We start from the raw sequence: 23,155 nt of genomic DNA, 5'->3' as shown, positions 1-23,155 counted from the left end.
ACAGTCAAACATGCCCTAACTCTCCCCTTGTGAGAGAAATATTTATGGTTGTTCTAAATGACTTTCCTTGTTAGGTAAGAAACCAATTTTCACATGAAAGTGCGTAAAGTTTGGAATTTTCCTCTGCAATTTCCTCTGAATAAGGGAATTTTTATGCCATTGACACTTACCCACGAATCTTCATCAGAATTTTGTATCATGCAGGCAATTATTTAGAAACAATTTCAGATGAAACAAGTTCATAAAATGACTTTTTTTTTTTTACGAGTGTAGCCCACCTCTGTTCCATCTAGAAAACAGAACCTGAAGTTTTTTTCTTTCTGCACTGAAACATATTCTCATGGTGGGGAAAGCCCCACTCTTCTGGGCCACTTGGGGACGAGATGAATACTCGTTCCTCATTGGAAAGGGAAACTTCATATTCAAACTTGAACATAATCTACTTTCCTGTAGAAAAGATACATACTAATATGATTTATGGGCTGTCACCATTGGCCATGGCTACACAGTATTCCATTCTTCATGTTAAAGAGAGTTTCCTTCTCAGTGATGACTCTGATCTTCTGATTCAAGCTATATATATATATATATATATATATAACAAGGGAGAGGTGGTTTCTGCTTGCAATTTCTCAGGCTCACCGGTAAGGGGAGTCACCCACTTGTGGTTTTATTAAGGAGTAGTATGAGCCGCCCGGTCCAAAGGAAAGAAGCTCAGAATGTGACCCTTTTTCCACGACCATTCCGTTCTTGATTACAGCAATGGTGTTAGAGTTCTGTATTGTGGACAACCGGTGAGCAATGACTAGACATGTTCTTCCAACCATCATCTTGTCAAGTGCTTCTTGGACCGACCTTTCGGATGCGCTGTCCAGGGCACTGGTCGCCTCGTCCAGGAGCAGGACTGATGGATTCTTGAGTATGGCTCGAGCTATTGCTACTCTTTGTTTCTGGCCTCCTGATAATTGAACCCCTCTTTCTCCACAGTAAGTGTCGTACCCGTCTTTCATTCCACTGCAAGGAAACACATGAACACGATCAGCAAAAGAAGCTATTAGTCTGAACTATATATATATATATATAGAAGGCATGCTTTAGTTGGGTTCTTTGTTGTTTGAAGAAATCTCAAGCCAAAATGATTGGATATACCTTATGAATTCATGGGCATTGGCAAGAACCGCAGCCTTCCTTATCTCGGATTCTGTAGCATTTTCTTTCCCATAGGCAATGTTCTCACGGATGGTTGCTGCAAAAAGGGTTGGCTCCTGGCTGACTAGTGCGATATTTGATCTCAGGATCCTTAAGTTATGGTTCTTGATATCCAGTTCATCTATATGTATTGATCCCCTCAGTGGGTCGTAAAATCTCTCAATAAGCCCGATGATGGTAGATTTTCCAGAGCCACTCTGCCCCACTAATGCAACTGTTCTTCCTGCTTCAATTTTAAGGCTCAGGCCCTTCAGGATCAATTGATTTGGCCTTGCTGGATATGCAAAGAATACATTTTTCAGCTCTATCCGGCCCTTCACTGTTGTTTTCTCAGGGTCAATTCCCCATGAGTTTTCTGGATCAATCTCACTTTTCCTGTCCAGGATTGCAAAAACTGATCGGATGGCATTGCTTCCTTTAGATAAATCAGAAGTCATGCTTCCTGCATCTGCAATGATTTTAGCCGTAAATGTCAAGATCAAGAATGCTTGAAAAAGGCGCTTTGGGGTTATTAATCCTTGTGTCATTAGCCTCCCTCCATACCAGAAAGCCAAAGCCATGGAAGCTGTTGTTAAGAACTGGGCCATAAACAATCCAAAGCCAGAAAACCAGGATAGCTTAACATTCTCCTTTCTAGGACCTTTCAGGCTGTCTTTGAAGAGCCCCAGTATTCTCCTCTGAGAAGAGAAGGCAGTAATAGTTCTATGGTTGACAGTAGCTTCACTTGCTAATTGGCTTCCTTCCTTCTGTGCTTTTCGGGCTTTAGAAGACATACTTTTTGCCAAAACAGTTCTGGAGTAAAAGCTTCCAATGACTAGTGGCTGCACTGCAATCATCACAAGGGTGAGTCTCCATGTGAGCACAAGTCCTAGTCCATATGCAAAAGAAGTCGCAAAGACCGCTTGAACCAGTAAAGACATACGCTCCCCAACAAGAGTTCGAACCATGCTGGCTTCTGTAGCTAACCTTGCACAAACGGCTGCACTATTGTTCTCTTCTTGATCAAACCACCCAATCTCGAAAGTCATCAGCTTTTCTAGCAGTTTCTCCCTAACCCTTTTGGTAAATCTTTCTCCCATGACTGCAAAATTGTAATGTTGGAGGACATTCATGATGAAGTTGTAAACGCAAAGGCCTAAGAAAAGGTAGGAATAGAATCTGGATTCAGATTTCATGGAGGACTCATCAGTGTTGAAATACACTGATATAAGTGTCCCCACACAGTAAGCATTGATGGGTTGAACTGCTGCAGAGCCTATGGCCCCTAGGCATCCAAGCAAGGCACTTTTCCATTCGGGTGCATTCATTTTCAGCAGACGCCACTGAGAAGGAGGTCGATAAGTCGACTTCTCTGAATCTTCTTCATAACTTTCTTCAGAGGGGTCAAATTGGATTGAGAAAGGTGCACTGATGGAATATGCTGGGCTAAAGGCATGCAATGCTGGGGTACTCGGTGTGCTTGATCTGACACTGATTGGGCTTGGTGCCGTATACATCCTGTGTTGGTATTTTACATCAGACTGATAATCAGAACAGAAAGAATCCTCTTCACTTTGCATCGCCTTCTGCTGCAACTGTACCATTCTGAAGTACTCCCCGCCCTGTCTTCCATTCATTTGCATCAACTCATCATGTGACCCTTTTTCTACAACTCTCCCATTCTGAAGAACCACAATCATACTGGCCATTCGGATTGTGGAGAGGCGATGGGCAACAACAATTGTTGTCTTCCCTACCAATGCTTGATCCAGTGCATCCTGTACTATTCTTTCAGACTCTGTATCCAAAGCACTTGTAGCTTCATCAAGCAGGAGGATTTTCGGATCCCTGATTAGAGCCCTCGCTATGGCAATTCGCTGCCTCTGCCCACCAGACAGTTGAACTCCAAATTGCCCAACCTGGGGAATCCATATCAGGCCACCAATTACAGGTGCATCTAAAGCATCTAAGAATATAAATGATATTGAATTAGACCTATGCAATTAACTAGACCTATGTGATGAACTCGTGTAGAAGCAAAGCCAGCAACTGAAAGCCTGAAAGGCCTTGTGTTGTGCCAACTATTCCACCCCGGTTTTGAAGATCAGATTATGATCCAGGGCTAAGATGTTTTCACAATTACTAGTAACTTAAAACTTTTGCATATGGAAATAGTAATTTCTAAGTACTGTTTGAAGTCAAATGCCTCGCTATAAACCATCCTTTTACCTTTTCCATCTTTTGCACTAGAAAAAGACATCTGAAATAGGTTACTGGAAATCATTTTAGTGGTTTCTAGAGGTCTTCCTTGAAGTTGCTAGGAAAAAGTAACTCAAGCAAACAACAAAATCTAGAACATTGAGTGAGGATTAGAAGTTAGATCACCTGTGTTTCGTATCCATCTGGTAACTTGGTGATGAAGTCATGAGCATTTGCGGCCGTAGCCGCACTTACTACAAGCTCCATTGAGGCTCCTTCTTTTCCGAAAAGTATGTTCTCTTTTATGGAAGTTGCAAAGAGGACTGGCTCTTGATTGACCAGACCCATTTGGGATCTCAACCATTTAAGATTAAGCCTATTAACTTTGTATCCATCCAAGAGAATCTCTCCTTTGGTGGGGTCATAAAATCTTTCAAGCAATGAAATGACAGTGGACTTCCCAGAGCCACTGCCCCCAACAAGCCCCACGGTCTTACCAGCCCGAACTCTTAGATCGAAACCCTGTAGAATTGGTGAATCAGGTCTTGATGGGTAACTAAAATGGATGTCCTTAAACTCGATCTCCCCTCTCACATATGCTAAAGCCTTCCCCTTTCTATCTTCAGAGTCCAAGGCAGGAACTCGATCGATCATCTCAAAAATCCGAGTAGCAGCAGCTGTTGCCTCTGAGATGGAAGTCAGATTTGGGAGTGCACTCAAGACATACCTGAAATTGCAAATACCAAAAGAGTTTGATTTCTGTTAAAGAGACTTAAAAACTAGCGAAATTTGAGAAGAAAATACTCACAATCCTCCCATGAGGACATTGAATCCAGCTACAAATAACGGGCCACCGCTTTCTCCTTTCTTAGTAACCAGATAAGTCCCAATCCAGGCCTGGAAAGCCCAGCTGACATAGATTATTCCCATGCTACTCATCATCAATCCCTTGGCGAAACCTTGCTTTATTCCTAGCTCCATAGTTTTCTGAAGTGCTTGACTGAACTTAACTAGTGTTTGATGCTCTCCCACAAATGAATATACAGTTCTTATTGAAGAAATGGCCTGCTCCGCAATCCCACCAGCAACCCCATAAGATTCAATCATCTTCATTCCCAGGTCCATCATCAGCTTCCCAAATCCCAGTCCCGGAATGATGAACATGACTGTAAAAGGAAGAGACGCCAATGCTAATCTCCATGACAATATGAAGGCAAACAGCAGGCAGAAGATGAAAGCAGCCGTGTAGGCAAGGCAGTCAGGTATCTACACACACAGAACAATAAGAACTAAAATAGTGTTCCTTTTCTTTGGTAATGCATCTTGTTTTCCTAAAACAGTAGAAGAAATTAAGGGTGTCAGTAAAACCAAAACCTTCTCGCCTATCACGGCTTGGATTGAGTTGGCATCTGAGGAGAGGGTTGAGACAACCTGGTATGTTATTGAAGAATCAGCACCTTGGGAATCAAAGAAACCAACTTCTTGTCTTAGAACAGATTTCAGGTACTTTATTCTCATCCGAGAAGTCTGTCTCTCTGCAGTTCTTGTCCAACATATTCCTTCTGCAAAAAATGAATTCCAACAGCAATGCAACAAAAAGGACATTCAGATTCTATATACCAAGTGATATGTATTTCCATTTTAAAGCCATAAAATGCTTGAAGGGATTTCCTAGAGTGATTCAAAGATTGACATACCGATAAATGCTGAAATCCCAACTCCAACAGCAACATAGAGTAGCTTGAGTGCATACTGGAAGATGGAAAACACAGTACAGTTTCCATATTACTTTACATATTCTTGCTTTCAAGTACAGGTTTTAACAATTCTTTTGTTCTAAACATGTTGTTAGCTAGACAGCACGCATTTTACAGACAGCAGAGGCTATAAACTCACCTTGTCTACAATATGTATTGTGATAGAACTATTGCTTTTTCCATAGTCGTTGATGATATCGCTTAGAATGAACATAGAAAGAGCGCTCTGCAACCCGTCTCCTATGCAGCCCAGAGTCCCCAACAACATCAACCACTTGTCCACACCATCAGCATACTGGAACATGCTGTTTTTTCTTCCCATGTTGGATGCTCGCTTTCAGGGGAGACTAACTAACAACTTTCATAGTAAAATTAATATCATGGTATACTCATTTTGAAGTAGAAATTCACAGCTTTTATATATGCAGCGGTTCATTCTCCTAGTCAGTTTGCCTGCAGGCTTCTATCTCGTGTTGTCTTTTTCCTTCACTTCTAACGGCAAAGCCAAGTGAACCGATCCAATGTGCTTCTAAGTTAGCCAGCCCCAATGGGCTGTACCTTGGTAGGTCCATGAACTGATTCAATCGTTCATTGTTTGTTTGTTCACTTGCCGATTCCAACATGTGCTAAGAATATTTATTGTTGGAATCATGTTTTTGTCGATGGAAACTAGTTAACCAGCAGAGCCGAAAATCACTGTTTTTGATGATAACGAGGCATCTATTTTGGTGAATGATGAGACTGCTTCTCATGTAAAAGGGAACAAAAACTAAGAAAATGGACATTGTCCCTTGTCTTCTATGAAAAAGAAGTCATTCTCAGGTTGAATTTTTCTATTGTTTTTCTTTCATGGAAGTATCATAGGTCGGGCCATTGATGAAATTCCAACACTTACATGTGGCATAGAGTTCTTAAATCTTGTATAAGGTGTCATTTGGTGTGGGAGTTATGATACCTTCATTCCGGCCGAATAAAGCTTGGTTTGTCACCACCCAAAAAAGGTGCATGGTTGTGTACCTGTTAGATGATCTTTCATGATGTGAAAGAAGATTTATTGGTTTATTCAATGTAGAAGTGCGATGATTTCGATGCCATAGATCCCATCTTAGATGTCCTATTTTAGACTGCAATATCTCCCAAACCCTCTCTTTTTTTCCCATAGTCCAAGTTTTCCCTAAGAGAGTTTTCGGGGCTATGTTTGGTTCCCAAAAAATTTGAAGGAAAATGCAAGGGAAATAAAATATGAAGGAAAAATAAAAGAAAAGAAAAAGTGAAGAAAAATAAAAAAATAGATTAAAAGTTGATAAATTATTATTTTTGTTACTTTAAACTCATTTTATTTATTTTAACTCATCTATATAAAGATTAAATAATTTAAAAATATATAAGTTTTTAATTAGTTTTAATTATATTTGATTTTCTTTGATATTTTTTATAGGATAATCAAACACGAAAAAATCATTTTTCTTTACATTTTTTTTCTTTCCTTAGTATTTTCCGGGAACCAAACATAACCTCATTTATTTTATCCTTAGTTCTTGGAAAATCCGGGGAAAAATATTAGATTACCTGCTTGTTCAAACTTATTTGAGCTATTTTTTCTCGTCCATCTAAAAATTAGACAGTAAAATTATATATGTATATTCAAAATTTTAAAAAAATATAACCTTGAGAAAATTATTTTTATTAATATTTTTTTTCCTTTGCAGAAGAAGAGCTCGTCGTGGAATCTAAGGGATGGAAAAATTTAAACTCATTCTTATCAAGATTTTGATTCTTCTCATATGATTCACCGTTATATCCGAGGATGACACAATGAGACAACCATTTTTTGTGTCTCATCTTATCTTAATGTAATAAAAATAAACGGTTAAGAATGAATTGAATTTTTTTTTTTTTGGAAATAAAAAACAGCTTTGAGTATTACCTTATCTTATCCCTGTCCTGATTATATATATATATATATATATATATATATATATATATATATATATATATATGTGGAAAGCTACAAACACCCAGGGCAATGGTGGTGTGATGAATCATAGCCAACCCTGTCCTGACTTGATTATATATATATATATAGGTGGAAAGCTACCAACACCTAGGGCAATGGTGGTGTGATGAATCATAGCCAACCCAGAAGCTGGCTGTGCGCAAATTGGTCACCCCACCCTCAACTCTCCACATGCAACAAGAAGTTGAGGTCTGACCTGGTCCCATGAAAAATTCCATGAGAAAACTGAGCATGGCAGTAGCATCCAAGACGGGGCATGCCGATACGTAGCTCGATACGTTGCCGTTTTATTTGAGGTCTGACCTGGTCCCAACAAAAATTCCATGAGAAAAATGAGCATGGCAGTAGCATACGAGACTGAACTTATGGCTACGCCCTGCTACAGTCGACAACTAAAGATGCTTCTTTGTCAGGAATTTTAATAAGTGGTTCCATTAAGCTGTCGGAAGAAAAAACAGGTACAATTGTGTTTTGGACTCAATTGAGTCAAAAATTAAGATTTGGTTCATAAAAATTGAATAATTGATGAGAATGATATAAAAAGTGAAAAGATCAATATACCCTTCGAAACTATTTTGAGTATTTTCTATCACAATATTTAACAAATATTTTTATCTTAATTTTTTTTAATAATTATTTTGAAAATTTATTATTTCTAGAAAACTAATTTAAAAAAAAATACATATTCTAAAAATATATCATTTAAAAAATATAATTTTGACATATTTTTAGTTATTTTTTACATACATAATTTTAAAATATATATATTTTTCAAGATTTTTGATTTTTAAATAATAATAATAATTTATTTTTATTTTTTTGAAAAATTGTGTATTTTTTTTCCAAATCACTAAATTAAATTAAATTTCATTGAGATTTACAAAAGGAATAAAATTTAAATTAATATTTTTTTATTTATTTATTTTTTCATAGCCAATAAAAGTCATTTTTTGAAAGATAAAAAATCTATATTATTCTTCTCAATTTTCACACTTCTTCTATGTCTTGGGCTTAAATAGTGAACTTATATAGACCAAAACTTAATTTTTGAACCCAACTAAGTCCAAAACACAATTGTCCCGAAAAATAATTCACATAATTTTCCGGCAGTAGGCAACCAAACAGAACATGAAAAGAAGCAGTTCCAACAGAAAACTAAAGAAAAGCCCATACATGCTAGACGTTAAACTCTCACTAGAGTTTAACCAGACAGGATAAACAGAAGAAGTCTTGGCTCGGGGAAAGGCATCACAAGCTATTCATAACCAAAGAGAAAATAAACTGAAAAGTCTAGACATAGTACTTAGAAGAGCCAACACCTGCTGGTTGTATTTGAACCAGCTTCTAGCAAACTAAGAAGAAAGTTGAAAAAACACAGGAAAGCATAAGACTAGAATGAAAAACTGGAAGCAATTGCACTGCTGTCAACATATCACTTCTTTCTATCAGTCCAATGATAAGTTGCACAAAAAGAGCCTCCACATGGCAAGAAGGAAGAATACAGGACAACGTTCAAGGTCCTCCCTGAAACAAATGGATGCATGAAGAACAATATCAGTACACAATTTCAGACAAAATCTGAGAAAGAGAGAGAGAGAGAGAGAGAGAGAGATTCATACTGTTTTCTGATTGGAATCTGCCCTCTATCTAGGAACCAAGGGGCCTATTACCTGTGTAATATGAAAGGAGAAACATCAGAAACTAAACTCCATAATTAAACCAAAACTTAAACCTCTTGGTTCTGCTAAAATAAGATAAGCAGAAAGATTTTATCTAATGGTTAGTGTTAGACAACCAATTTTCCTAAAAGCTTAAACTTGTAGAACTTGGACCCTACAATATATATATCATGGACAGAAAAGCTGACTATAGAAACACCCCACTTGCCCAATAGTTAGGTTCGCCATCTTAGTCAAAACCAAAACAGGATTCACACAAAACTAAAAAGAAAAAAAAACACATTTGTAAAATAGTTTCAAAGACTTACATGGAAGAAGGCTTTCAGTGAATGCAAATGCAACAGGGAAATTCTCTTCAAATGTACCAGCTATGTCAAGTTCTGTCCAAGTCTTGTAATCCACATTGAAGACAAGATAATGGGCTGAAGTTATGAAAAATATCTCATTTTTTCGTGCAGCTACAGAGTCAACACATTCAATAGCATCAATGGGAATATAATCACTGCATTTCTTCTCCCAAATAGACTCATTACAATCCTTCAAAACCCAAATGCTCATTTTTTCCTCATCCTCATCATATACAACCACCAGTGATAAGCAACCGTCAAGATCAATCAAGAATGAGTTCTCAGAGAACTCATCCGGAAGCCTAATTTCTCTGAAATTTTCATCCCTGTCAACTGAAAGGATGGAGCCAGGAACTGGGTGTTCTTCTGAACAGATAAACCAGTACACTCTTCCATTTACAAATACATGGGTTGAATCCATGGGACAGTGTTCCACACTTTCTATTCTTCTCCATGATTCAGTCATTGATGAATAAACCTCACACTCTAGATGTTTGACTTTTAATTCACATGCAGCATAGAAGAACCGAAACACTTTATATTCATTGATTCCAGGGCCAAAAGCAACTCCAATTGAAGGATCCTCAATGGATGGGCTACCATTAGGAAGTACTAGGACTTCTTGAATAGCAGGATTGCAGATCAGGATATCCAAGTCAGAAACCTCAGTCATATCTAAAGGACTGGCATAGTTGATGCAACAGATCAAACCATTGAAGGAACAAATCATACTAAGAGAGGAAAAATTTCTGCAAGCTGGAAGAGGAATCCTGTCAATGATTTCCCCATTGCCCTCCATGAAATATACATTCGGAATGAAATACATATGAGGGTAAACAATATATAAGGGGTTTTCTTTGGACCAGATTAACTGTGTCTTGATGAAAGGAGGGGAGTTTATCAACCTATACCAATCTTTAGAAACAGACTTGCATAAGGTAATGGACTTAACAGACAGCCTTGAAAGAATATTGATAACGATATCGTCTATTTCAAACCAATTCTTATTAAGAATACAGATGAGCTTACTGCCATCAACATCCATTTTATATCCTCCTTTTATACAAGAGAAACCAACTACTTTCCCAATTCAACAGATCGCCACCGAGGATTTACCTGAAAAATTATAAGGCCATATTTATTGAGAATAAATTATGCAGCCAAAAATATCAATAAAATGCCTCACATGCATGTTTTTTTTTTTCACCTATGGTGTATTGTGATCATTTTTAAACTATATCCAACTGAAAAAACCATTAATTGACACATTTTCTGCTACACTATTAATGAAATTTACTTTAATAATAAGACTGAATCCAAGTTTAGGAAACAATTTTAACTCAATTACAGGAAAAATTTGAGTATAAAACCTTTGAAGAGTTTGCAATAACAAATGTAAGGCAGAGACTAAGAATGCTGTTTGATATATAAAACATAGACAGATTTAACAATGGAAAACATGTGTCGTAAACAAAAATGGACATTTGTAACTACCCAGAAATTTAAGAGATCAAGCTTCCTCCATTGAGTATCCACTTCAAAGTCAAAATCATTCATGAAAAAATAGTGAATGGTACAAAATATTAAAAATGCAGACTTGATGAAAAATATTAGGGTTACAATTTTCATATAACCATATTTTGCAATCCATGTGACACACAAGCCAATATAAACTGTCCCAACTTAAAAGTATTATTATTAAATGCATACAAAATCTAGACTACAATAGGTCAGAAAAACTCACTAAGTACAGTACCATGAATTTAACTAATAAAAAGGGAGCACTCCCCAAGGGTGATCAGTGGAGCCCTCACAATTGAGAGGCAGATGTACTAGATATGATTTATTTATTAGATAAGTGAGAAAAGAAACTTATATGACCTGTGGAACATGATTGTTATTACCATTATTTCTGACATCATGCAGTGCAAAAAATTCCTGCAGTTTCATGTGATACAGTCTTGTGTAGATTGCCTAAAAATCAAATCATTATTTTTTAGTACAAAGGGTGTGTAACTAAGAGTGAAGCCAAAATGCATGCAAAAAAGTGAGTAAACCACTAATGACCCAAACCATAATTAATTAATAAAGAGGGGAAAAGCATGAGAGAGATAGACTAAAATACAAGATGATTAGAAAGACAACTTGGAAACTTGTACAACTGTTCTAACATCTACAATTCCATTGATCTTGTTTCTGCTGCTGAGCATAACAACTAGATTTTGCAGTCTAATCTAATACCCAATCCATTGTACCAAACCAAAATGGATGTTGAGTACATAAAAGCTATATTTGATAATAAAAGATTGGAAGAAAAACTTATTTTATAGAAAATCCCTGGTTTAGACATTAAGAAGGGTGAATTCACCAAGTATAATAAACAGTAATCAAAGAGGAAGAAAGAGAATTTTAGAACTCATAGAACTTACTGCATATTGATCCTCTCGGCAATTTCATCAGATACAAAATTCTGCATAAATTGCCCAAAATTCAAAATATAATCTTTTAGTCAACCAAAATGGATGTTTGCACAAACTATAGATTATGTAATAAAAGAGTTAGAGAAATTCAACCATAAACACCTCGAATTGAAAAATGAAATCCATCTAGCCCAGTCAGCCTACCACCATTGTCGCCATCCCCATCTCTGTCAATATTAAGAGATAAATGTAGTATGAGATGTGGTTATCTCTTGAATGAGTGGGAGCTTAAATGCTCATCCAACTTGTGTACATCGGTGTGTTCGCCACCTTATTTACCTGCCCTCGTGAATCTCAACAGCTGTAAGATGGATAAGGATTTAGTTTACGGGAATCCCCATAAATTGAGTGGATCAAACGGTTGATAACTTTCAGGTATTGTACTCTATTAATTTGTAAATACAGTAATATAGCAGAAGAAATTTACCCTCTCGTGCAATTTGAAGGAGGTTATAAAGTATTTCTCCCTATGACCTAGATGTAAACTTTCCTTTGTTAATAAATTAACTACCTTTTTGAGAGACCTGGTATTAACAAATTGATGACATCCACAATTTTCTTTTCAATATTGCACTTACCTCATTTTTGGTACAATGATGATAGCATTAGACTAATAAAATCATACATACCTTCTGATAAAAAATAAAAATATATGTATATATATATATATATATATATATATATATATTCATACTGCATTTGTCAGGTATTTTTAAATCACTACTTACTTTTAAATAGAATAATTATTATGTCATATTATAACACACTTTAATGATTTGCAATCCTTGTCATGTAAGGCCAAGGTGAGCCTAAGTAGGAAATTTAGACCAGAAATACATAATGGGCCATTGCCCAACTTATGAAGCACTTCATAACATGTTTAATTGTAATGAATCCCTATGTATAGTTTGTTATAAACCATTAATGTACAAAATTTGGAAAAAAAATCAAGGAGCTTTAAAATGATTTATACATGACAAGTTACATGGCAACTCACTTTTCTAAAATGAATTATAAGGATTGTATTTGGTTTATTTACTAAATAATTAATGACTCAGCAAAGTGATGTTTCATAAAGGTACTTTTGTTTTATTTAAAACATACAAGTAACTATAATAGCCTTTTGAAAAATATTTAAAGAAATAGTGGTGGAGGTCATGGTAGTAACAGTGGTAATAGAAGAATGTAATGGTTGTCTAGTGACCACAACTGGCATGGTGATGGCAGCAATGTTGTGTTGGATATGGTGGCAGTGGCTCCAATCACAATTACAGTAATGACAAGCAATGTGGTGGCGGCGGTGACCATGGTGGCAGTTGCAATATCGAGGATGATGACAATGGGTGGAACATAGCAGCTACAAAAGAAGCCTTATGATACTCAATATGGGTTCTCTTCACCCATTAATCTACAGTTTTCAACTAATTGTTAATTTAGATGGTGAAGACGTAATTGACTGTGAACCAATATTGGGTCATTTGCACACAAAGATGGAAATTTTTTTGGAGGAATAGAGGAGGTGGTCGTCTTCACCATGTGCTTGTGGTAGACTGATAGCTTGCTTATTGGATACCAAAAGGTTGCTGTTGTGATGGCAGCGGCATTAGCGCTATTGATTAATAGAGAATTTTTTATGGCAATGGAACAATGGGTATCAATGTTGAAGACTTCATAAACTAGAAATTTTTTTATGTTTTTCAAGTTCTCCTCTATAAGCAGGGAAGAATAATTTTTCCTACTTATTCTCATAGTTTGGAAAAGTGAAAATGCTTAGTTTTGGAAATTATGAAAATCCAAGATAATAGAGAAATAATTTCCTTTAATGCATTTTCAAATCAACCATATAGTCATGATTTTCAGGAGAGAAAAAGTACAAAACTCTTCTACATAATGGTCAATTGTAGCAAAAGGATCAATGGTATTTGGCTATCTGATGGTGATGAGATTAGTATAAGCCTATAAGGACTTCTAATTATTAGAATTGATGCCACTAAATCTCATGTCAGAAGGCTTGATATCAAGGGGCTATGTCTTTGAGGAAGGATACCAAGGGGCTTGGACCTTTTTAATGAGAAGGGACTCTTGGCTGCTTGGCTGATCTTGAAGGTCATGCTTTTTCTTAGAGAGTTCAATAGCATGGGGTATCTGAGAAGAATCTTAATGCCACCCATTTTGTGTGTGTGTGTGTGTGTTCGTTCCCAAGAAATGAGAAGTGGAGGATATTAAGGATTTAAAGACTATTGTTGGAAGTTTTGGCCAAACAGATTAAACCAGATCATTGGTAAGGAAATCTTTGACTCTTGAGATGGGTTCATGAGGGATAGGTAAATCTTGGATGCTATCCTTATTGTTAATGAGGCTATTGATTCCACGAGGAAGTGTGAGAGCTTGGGGGTGGCTTGTTAGTCAGGTATTGAAAAAGACTATGATTATATTAGCGGTAATTTTCTTCTTTCAAGTCTTGGAAAGAATTGAGTTTTGGTCAAAAAAGATAGAGTGCATTGATTTCATATATCCAGCCAGATTTTCATTGATGATCATGGGATTGCAACAAGTTCTTTTCAGATCTTGAGAAGATTCAGACAGGATGAACCTCCATCCACATACCTATTTATTCCTCTTATGGAGGCCTTGAGCAGGTCTATTAATAGGGCAGTGCAGGGTGGTTTTATCAATGATTTTAAGGTGAGTAGCAGAAGCGGAGACATGTTGGAATTTTACATCTTTTTTCTTAATTTTAATTTTATTTTTAATAGATTACTCCCTTTTGCTCTTTGAAGCTAGTTTATAATCAATTATTATACTCAAGGAGAATTCCCTTGTGTTTTGAGGTACTCCCCAACCTCAAAGTTGATTGGGAAAAGAATGAGCTGACTACTATTAGAGAAGTATCTAATAACTATCACAAAAAAAGAAAAAAAAGAAAAAAAAAACACTATTAGAGAAGTATATAATGTTGACAGGTCAGAGTCATTGTTGAGTTATAAGGTTAGGAAGTCGATCATAACCTATTTGGGATTGCCTTTAGGAGACCCATTCAAATTTGTGTTGGCTTCATATTTTGTACAGGATTATTTTATGAGGAGTCTTGCATGACAAAAAAGGAAATACCTATCAATATGACGTAGCCTAATGCATACCAAGAGTATACTATTTTGTACAGTTTATCAATTTACTTTATAACTTATAGTGATTCCTAGAGCAATAAGGATTTTGTTGGAGAAAATTCAATGATTTTTTTGTAGGATAGGAGAAATTTAGATAGGTAGTACATTTTGTAAATTAGATTACTATTCATTTGGGCTATGAGGATTGGTTGGGTTTGTCAATTTTTAACATAAACCTATTTGGCAAGTTGTTATGGAAATTTACTACTAAATAGATTGATCTTGGAGACAAGTGACAATTTTGACATAGATTAACAACATGACTTAAAAATGACACAAATTTTAATGGGTTTGGGTTAAATATAATCAAATTTGTGTCATAATCTATCAACCCATATAACCCATTTAATAACAACTTACCTGTTTAATAAATAGGTCATGTTTGACTATTCAACTTGTCCAACCCGTTTACTTAATTGTGTCAAAATGGCCCTTTTTTACTTTACCTACTTACTTAGTCATGTCAATTTTGACACATGACAACATGACTAAAAAACGACATGAATTTTAATGGGTTAGGGTTAAATATAATTGTATTTGTGTCATAATCTATCAACCTATATAACCCATTTAATAAACAACTTACCTATTTAATACAACTTGCTATTTAATAAATAGGTCATGTTTAACTATATAACTTGTCCAACCCATTTACTTCATTGTGCCAAAATGACCTTTTTTTTACTTAACCTACTTAGTCATGTCAAATTGACCCATTTATGACCAAATTAACAAATATAAATATTTTAATTTTCTATACATAAAAATTAAAAAAAATTAAGAATATATTTTTTACTTATAAATATCATATAGTTAAAAAAAATTAAATAATTAAGTAAAATTTTATATATTTCATTATAAAATATTAAATAAAATAATAAACAAGTGGGAAATTAAAATTTTAATTTACTTTTTATATTATAAACGTATTATAATTAAAATTTAATTAAATTAATTAGAATTTAAAATAATGTATTTATAAATTTAAAAGTTTACATACGTTAAACAGACTATAATCTTGTTAACAAGTTCAATGAGTTAGAATCATGTTAAGTAGTTTAACAAGTTAGAATCATGTTAATGGATTTAAGGGGTTAGAATCATGTTAATGTGCTATATGTTTCAATTCATACAAAATCCAACTTAACTCATTTATTAAACGGGTTAAATGGGTCTCTCATGTTATCTCTATAATAGATAGATCATGTTCGTATCAGGTCATCTTGACATGATTATAAAACGAATTGTATTCAAAGTGAGTAAATTTCACTATTTCTTACACCAACACAACCCATTGTTACCACTATTCAAGACAAGTTATCTTAGGAAAGTATGGGAAGGTTTCACTATTTCTTACACCACCCAACCCTGTGTTACCCCTATTGGGAACACGTTATTTTAGGAAAGTATGGGAAGGAAGAAGGTGGTTTGTGTTCCAAGGATTCAAATAAAGTGTTTCAGTGTGGATTTCTGGTAGCGATCAAGTGAAAGTGTCAACCTGAATATGAGCTAGATTACCACTGTTGTTCCTAGATTAGAATTAAAACTTATCCTAACTTCAATTACATTAACAGATTGAAAAATTCAAGAAGCCACAGAGCACTAACAGATATGCGTTCTTTCTATTTACCGAAAAATTCAAGAAGCCACAGAACACTAACAGATATTTGTTCTTTCTGTTTACTCTACAGTAAACACAACAATGTCAAGTCAGAAAACATGGTACCATGTAAAATATTGTCTGCACAAGACACATACATTCATTTGAATGAAAGGTTACATTTCCAAAAGAATTGTAGGAAGGAAAAGTGTAACACCTGGAAATATCCATCTTCTTCCTTTGTCTCTACTATTTACTTCAAATTTCATTCTTAAAATTTCCCATCAACCTAGCATTGTAATTCAGCAACAGAATTCACTTCCCCTTTTTAGGCATATATCCCAAACAATACACTCAAACTCTTTCCATTCAAAGGTGGTTTTTGTTTTCCCAGCATATATTTCGGATAAAATAGGATTCAACTTGGAATTCCAAATCCAATCTTTTGAAATTAAGAAAAAAAAAAAAAAGGGTGGGGGGGGGGGGTGGGGGGGTGGTGTCGCTTCTGCCAAGGAATTCAATTGTGTGTATTTGGGGTCCATGGAACTTCATTTAATTCCACATCTATTGCCATATTGATCCAAGACCTGGACTTGGAATTAAGGCCTTGAATTCCAATCCCAACCCAGCCCAATTCCAAGCAGCCAAACACACCCTTAGGGCTCCTTCTGTGGCACATATTGAACTTCATTATGGAGTACTAGTATACAGAATTCAAACTCAACCACAAACACATTAACAAAGCAACCAAAAAATGAAATTGCAAAAAATTCCTATTCCTAAAATTGCGACAATAGAAACCACTAGACTCTGCTTGGTTGCAGAAAATTGGACTTCTTTTGGGAATTCTTGAGCTTCATGGAATTTAAATTCAAATTCCCCAGTTCCAAAACCCCATTTCCATGCAACCAAACAATGCCCTAGTGTTGTTTCTCGTTGTTCTTGAAGAAAAGTATAAAGCTTCAAAATTTACCTCTTCATTCTCGTCTTCGTCTTTCTTCTTCTCTGCCTCTTCCATGGCGGGTACCCCGAATACGAATCTGACAGAATTTAGACTGTCCGATTCCGATCTCCGAAGAGAGATGGAAGGAAACTCCACGAACTTCAAACGCAGCATTTTGGGATACAGAGACATAGACAAGGTGGTTTGATTGCAGGGATCACGAAAAGCCTGGAAGAACCGAAGTGAGATCAAAACGCATCGTCTAGCCTGAAACGACACCGTTTCCTGGACACTTCTGTCTGCTGCTGTTTGCTACATGTCAAAACGCACCGTTTTGATCCGTTTATCAGAGAAATCTTTTTAAATTGTCGTAGAACGTATTAACGTTTAAAAGAAGCCTTGAAATCGTGGAAAGTAATATTCTTTTGAAAATATTGATTTTTTTTTTTTAAATATTTGATTCAAATTAAAACATTTTATAAAAATTCTAAACCATAATCCATTCCACACTAACTTAAAATTTCACTTGATGTATATACTTAAATTATTAACACTTAATTTTAAGGAGGTTTTTAGTATATAATTGAATTTTAATAAAACTTTAATCCTAATTAGCTTTAACGTATCTTAAGATCTTTTTAGGAGGCTAATGGAGTTTCAAGTGTATATTAACGATTTTTTAAAGTTTTTTTTAGTATCAAAGCAAGCATATAACAAGTTTCAAATAACCATTTTTTTTTTTAAAAGAAAAAAGAAAATTCTCTATCCATGATTCAGTCATTAAAAAAAATCAAAATTCTTGATATTCATTCATCCTAAGGTCATATTCAACTCCAACTTTAGGATCTGATGATTGAAGTCATTCATGGCATATCAAATCTCTCCATTATTCTCTTGGTGTGGAAAACCTCTTTGGGACATCTTGGGAATTAACCAATTTGATCCTTATTCGATAACTCCCTCATAATTATTTGGTGCAATAATTTCTAGATAGTTCATGCATGTGCTAGATCGTTCTCCGAAATCAATTCAGAAATCTAACACGACAATGGCAAGTTTCAACAAGAGATGAACCGAACCGAACCGATGGCACCTCACCTTTCCCATTACGAATATGCAATACATCATCCATACCTTTAAGAATTAGTCAAGCAAGGATTTTTATGCTTTAATCTTCTATACAATTTGCTTATGAAATTATTAAATTATGCATTAAAACTAAAAATATAAAAATGAAATATTGATTTCGGGACTTGAACCTAGGTCTTTCAAGTGATAATCAAATATCCTAACCAACTAGACTACAACAGATAAATTTCATTTTATATATAATTAATTATTTTATTATCTTTTTTAACCATTTGCATATTCCGAAAAGATCTTCTAATGCATATAATACAATCAGTCTAAGAGCATAAGAAGATAAAAAAAAAAATGATTGAAATTAATAGCAAAATTAAAACTAAAAATATAAAAATGAAATATTGATTTTTTGCAATAAATTTATCATTTTCTCAACATTTATCCTTTTTTCTTTTTTTTTGTATTTTTCTTCTTAGGTTTGAGAATTGACTTTTTCTTCTTTTGTTGATATGGGGATTAACTTACCTTGAACTCATCTCAACCGGAGAGGTGGGAGAGACCATTGTATCCTTAAGGGATTTGTCATTGATCTATTAATGTAGGAGTTACCATTTTGATGCACAATATAAAAGTTTCATTCCTAGTGAACAAAACAAAAAGGCATAATTTCCTACTCTTTTGGGTTATTTTATTAATCCTATTGCTACTTTCTCCGATTCCCTTGCATCTCTTGCACTCCTCTACTCTCCTCTCAAACTCTTTATATGATTGGCCTTCTATTGATAAGATACCCATATAAAGACACAATTTTCTATAGAATGAAAAAAGAAAAATTTCCTCTTCTCATATGTTCTCTCCTTAATTTTATTATCACTCTCTCCAACTCTCTTTTGCTTTTTTACTTTGTTCTACTCCCTCCCAAAATCTTGACACCTCCCATTCCAATTTGGTTGACCTCATACATTTAAGAACCTTGTACAAAATTTCACTTACACTTCAATGTATTATTAAACTTCTTTTTAAGCAATATTAACTTTAAACTATTCCTAAACGTCAATGTATTATTAAACTTCTTTTTAAGCAATATTAACTTTAAACTTTCAATAGTTTAAAATTCTTCATTATTTAAGAATTTTCATTCTACTACTCTGAACAAGAATTTAGTAATTGATAAATTTCCAGTTACAATATGATTGTTTGTATTGTTTCCACTTTGAGCCTTTGGGTTTGAAGTGTGAAATGACTGTCATGCCCTTAGAGTGGGTTTTGGGGTATGATAGAGAGTAATGACTTGCTCCTAACCATGTAGATATTGTCCGTTTTGGATTCAAAGGGGTCCTCACGGCTTTAAAATGCGTTTATAAGGTTAAGAGAAGTTTATACTTATATAGCGTTTGGAACTTTCTCCCTTATCCGATGTGGGATGTCATAAATACCCTCCCATGCAGACACAATATCTTTGTTGTGTCCTATGGGATTGTGGGGCCAAACAGACAAACACCTTTATGGGATCAAACAAACCTCACACCGAGGTCGGGGATCAGTTCTGATACCATTTGTAATGACCCACTTCTAACCATGTAGATATTGTCCGCTTTGGGCCAAAAGGGGCCCTCACGGCTTTAAAACATGTTAATAAGGTTAAGAAGAGTCTATACATATATAGCGCCAGAAACTTTCCCTCCTATCCGATATGGGATATCACAAACACCCCCCATGCAGACGCAACGTCTTCGTTGTGTCCCATAGGATTGTGGGGCAAACAAACCCCACACCGAGGTCGGAGATTGACTCTAATACCATTTGTAATGACTTGCTCCCAACCATGTAAATATTGTTCGCTTTAGACCCAAAGGGTACCTTACGACTTTAAAACGCGTTTACAGGATTAAGAGAAGTTCATACTTATATAGCGCTGAGAACTTTCCTCCTTACCCGATGTGAGATGTCACAAACACCCATGTAGACACAACGTTCTCGTTATGTCCCATAGGATTGTGGGGTCAAACAGACAAACATCTTTATGGGGCCAAACAAACCCCACACCGAGGTCGGGGATCAACTCTGATACCATTTGTAACGATCCGCTCCCAACTGTGTAGATATTATCCGCTTTAGACCCAAAGGATCCCTCATGACTTTAAAACGCGTCTATAGGGTTAAGAGGAATATATACAATTATTTTGCCAAAAACTTTCCCCCCTATCCGATATGGGATATCACAAACCCTTTCCCTCATGTAGACACAACGTCCACGTTGTGTCCCACGAGATTGTGAGGCCAAACAGACAATCATTCTTACGGGGCCAAACAAACCCCCAATTGATAATGGGTTGGAAAAAAAAAACAAAAAATTGGAATTTTTTAAAAATATCACCAATAAATTGGCGATTAATCGGTGATTTTTAAAAAAAAATCACCGATAAATCTCCAATTTTTGAAAAAAGTTGTCAATCTTTTCTTAATATTTATCTATGTTTTTTAAAAATGGCCTTTTGTGTTTTTTTAGTTATTTTTTTCTAATTTATCTTTTATTTAAAATTTACATTGCCCTTTTATTTTATATTATCCTTTTATTTTTAATTATTTTTCATATTTATCTCATTAATTCTATTTTAAAAAATTATTATCACTTTACTTTTAACTTTTTTATATTTATCCTTTTAATTTTATTTGGTTTTAAATATTTTAATTTTAAAATATTAAAAATATAAATTTATTCAAAAATTGTTGAAATATAAAAAATTAATGAAGTTTTAATATATTTATAAATTAAAATTAATTTGATAAGATGAATTATTAATATAATTTTAATTATTTAAGTAAATTAATATTAATAGAAAAAGTTATCACCATAAATTTGTAATAAAATTTTGGAAATTAAATCTCAAATAAAATATTTTATATAAATCAATTTATTTATTTTTTTTATTTAAAATGTAATAAACATGTTTTAATAAAAGCAGTTTTTAATTTTTAAAATAAATTAATATAAACATATTAAAGGATTTAAGATAATTTTTTCTAAAAAAATTTGATAAATAATATCATTGATTATACATATGTTGATTATACTCACAAAATAATTTTCACAAGTATATTTTTGCTTATTTTATCATTTTTTTTTTAAGTTTTCCAAGTATTTCCATGACTTTTGAATAGTTTTCGCTCCACTGATATTTTTGTTAAAATATTCATCGATATTTTACAAATATATTTTATATATACGTAAAATTCAAGTATAGACATATCTAGTACCGATATTTCCATCCTTACATGAGATTAACATACATTGAACCCATCTCAACTTGAACAAAAGGGGAGAGACTATTGTATCCTTGTGACATTTGTCATTGATATATTAATGTAGGAGTTCCTATTTTGACACTATAAAAAAGTTTCATTCCTTGGGTTCTTTCGTTAATTCTATTGCTACTTTCTCTAATTCCCTTTGTGTCTCTTACTCAGCTCCACTCTTCTATCAAACTCTTTATATGGTTGGCCTTCTATAGATAAGATACCTATATAGAGACACTCAATTTGCTATCAAACGAAGAAAGAAAGAATTTTCTGTTCTCATATATTTTCTCCATTTTATTATACCACTCTCTCCAACTCTCTCTTGCCTTGTTTATTTTGTTCTACTCCCTCCCAAAATCTTGATAGCTTACATTGCAATATGGCTGATCTCATACATTTAAGAACCTTATATAAACTTTCACTTTCACCTCAATGTAGACTTAAACTTCTTTTCAAGCAATGTCTACTCTAAACTACTCATAAATATTGAACAACTAACCTCTATATTTATTAAGTTATTCTTTTTTTTTTTTTTGTGAGAAAAGAGTATTACAATACTAAATAAAATTTGTGCCTATGTTATATGTAATGTTCATATCTTCCATGCAGATTTATTTATTTAGTTTTGATACAAAAATCCTAATGCAAATGGTTTGGACTTTATAACATAACTTACTAATAAAAATATTTAAAAGGGAACCATTTATGGGTCAATTGAGAAATGATGAGCGCATTATTATGTAGAAGACGAATAAATTTTAAAATATATTTTAAAAAAAACTTATTAAGTTTAAAGTTTCATTTGTTTCAATTCTTTTCTAAATGTATTCTTCTAAGAAAAAGACAAAAAGCTTTTAAAACAATTTTATCCATTATTTTCTTATTATTTTTACCCTTTCTTCTACCAAATGTAATTTGTTTGGTTTCATATTATTTGTTCTTTGCTATTAATTATTTCATACTATTTGTTTGGTTTTTTGAAAGTTTGAGAGAAATAGAATAAAGAGAAAAAATAAAAATAAAACAAAAGAGAAAGAACAGAGTGTTGAAAAAGTGAACGAGGATGAAAAAACAATATCATTTATATTCATTGAGAATGAAAAGAGGATGAAAATCAAATCTTGATATATAGAATTATGATTCACTTTCCTTTGCATCCTATTTTTATTTCTATTCCCACATGCCAAATACATCTTAAAAGTTTTAACTCAAATTTCTCCTGTTCAAATCAAAGATATCTTACAAGTCGGTCTAATTGTTAATTAAAATCTCCTCATATTCACAAAGCATCAATCTCTATATTTTGTATTTTCAATTTGGAAATTAACTATTTAATTGTTAATTAAAATCTACTTCTCATATTTCCAAAGGTAAAAAGTCCATCAATCTTTGTAT

At 34.1% G+C, this 23,155-nt stretch overlaps 2 protein-coding genes across 7 annotated transcripts; both read right to left on the bottom strand.

Moving 5' to 3' along the window:
- Nucleotides 1–623: 623 nt before the first annotated feature.
- On the bottom strand, nucleotides 624–5,566 carry LOC100248698 (putative multidrug resistance protein). Its single transcript, XM_002279300.5, has 7 exons — nucleotides 5,284–5,566; nucleotides 5,085–5,139; nucleotides 4,762–4,949; nucleotides 4,196–4,653; nucleotides 3,574–4,114; nucleotides 1,150–3,107; nucleotides 624–1,014 (listed from the first exon to the last, which is right to left on the bottom strand). Exons 1-7 carry the CDS (start codon nucleotides 5,464–5,466, stop codon nucleotides 639–641), a joined length of 3,759 nt encoding a protein of 1,252 aa, XP_002279336.2. The 5' UTR covers nucleotides 5,467–5,566; the 3' UTR covers nucleotides 624–638.
- Nucleotides 5,567–8,235: 2,669 nt separating this feature from the next.
- Nucleotides 8,236–17,707, bottom strand: LOC100243562 (F-box protein At1g30790). Of its 6 annotated transcripts, none has more exons than XM_010646045.3 (7): nucleotides 17,408–17,706; nucleotides 11,770–11,968; nucleotides 11,617–11,657; nucleotides 11,092–11,161; nucleotides 9,149–10,303; nucleotides 8,781–8,831; nucleotides 8,236–8,685 (listed from the first exon to the last, which is right to left on the bottom strand). In XM_010646045.3, exons 5-6 carry the CDS (start codon nucleotides 10,230–10,232, stop codon nucleotides 8,809–8,811), a joined length of 1,107 nt encoding a protein of 368 aa, XP_010644347.1. In that variant the 5' UTR covers nucleotides 10,233–10,303; nucleotides 11,092–11,161; nucleotides 11,617–11,657; nucleotides 11,770–11,968; nucleotides 17,408–17,706; the 3' UTR covers nucleotides 8,236–8,685; nucleotides 8,781–8,808. The 6 variants fall into 6 exon arrangements, with proteins under 6 accessions (XP_010644347.1, XP_010644350.1, XP_010644352.1 ...); XM_010646048.3 differs by lacking the exon at nucleotides 11,092–11,161 and having other exon boundaries at nucleotides 11,770–11,834; nucleotides 11,938–11,968; XM_010646050.3 differs by lacking the exon at nucleotides 11,092–11,161 and having other exon boundaries at nucleotides 11,770–11,834; nucleotides 11,947–11,968.
- Nucleotides 17,708–23,155: the final 5,448 nt, after the last annotated feature.

This window comes from Vitis vinifera, chromosome 19 (assembly GCF_030704535.1).
Source record: "Vitis vinifera cultivar Pinot Noir 40024 chromosome 19, ASM3070453v1".
Classification (NCBI taxonomy): domain Eukaryota; kingdom Viridiplantae; phylum Streptophyta; class Magnoliopsida; order Vitales; family Vitaceae; genus Vitis; species Vitis vinifera.
This window is presented reverse-complemented; position numbering and strand designations above follow the sequence as displayed.

What these genes read in the sequence shown, in the direction of transcription:
- LOC100248698 (XM_002279300.5), bottom strand. Translation starts at nt 5,466, where the DNA reads ATGGGAAGAAAAAACAGCATGTTCCAGTATGCTGATGGTGTGGACAAG. An exon ending in AATGTCCTCATGGGAGGATT is followed by an intron (nt 4,115 to 4,195) that starts GTGAGTATTTTC and finishes TTGCAATTTCAG; the next exon opens with GTATGTCTTGAGTGCACTCC. An exon ending in CAGATGGATACGAAACACAG is followed by an intron (nt 3,108 to 3,573) that starts GTGATCTAACTT and finishes TGGATTCCCCAG; the next exon opens with GTTGGGCAATTTGGAGTTCA.
- LOC100243562 (XM_010646045.3), bottom strand. Translation starts at nt 10,232, where the DNA reads ATGGATGTTGATGGCAGTAAGCTCATCTGTATTCTTAATAAGAATTGG. An exon ending in CACTGAAAGCCTTCTTCCAT is followed by an intron (nt 8,832 to 9,148) that starts GTAAGTCTTTGA and finishes CATATTACACAG; the next exon opens with GTAATAGGCCCCTTGGTTCC.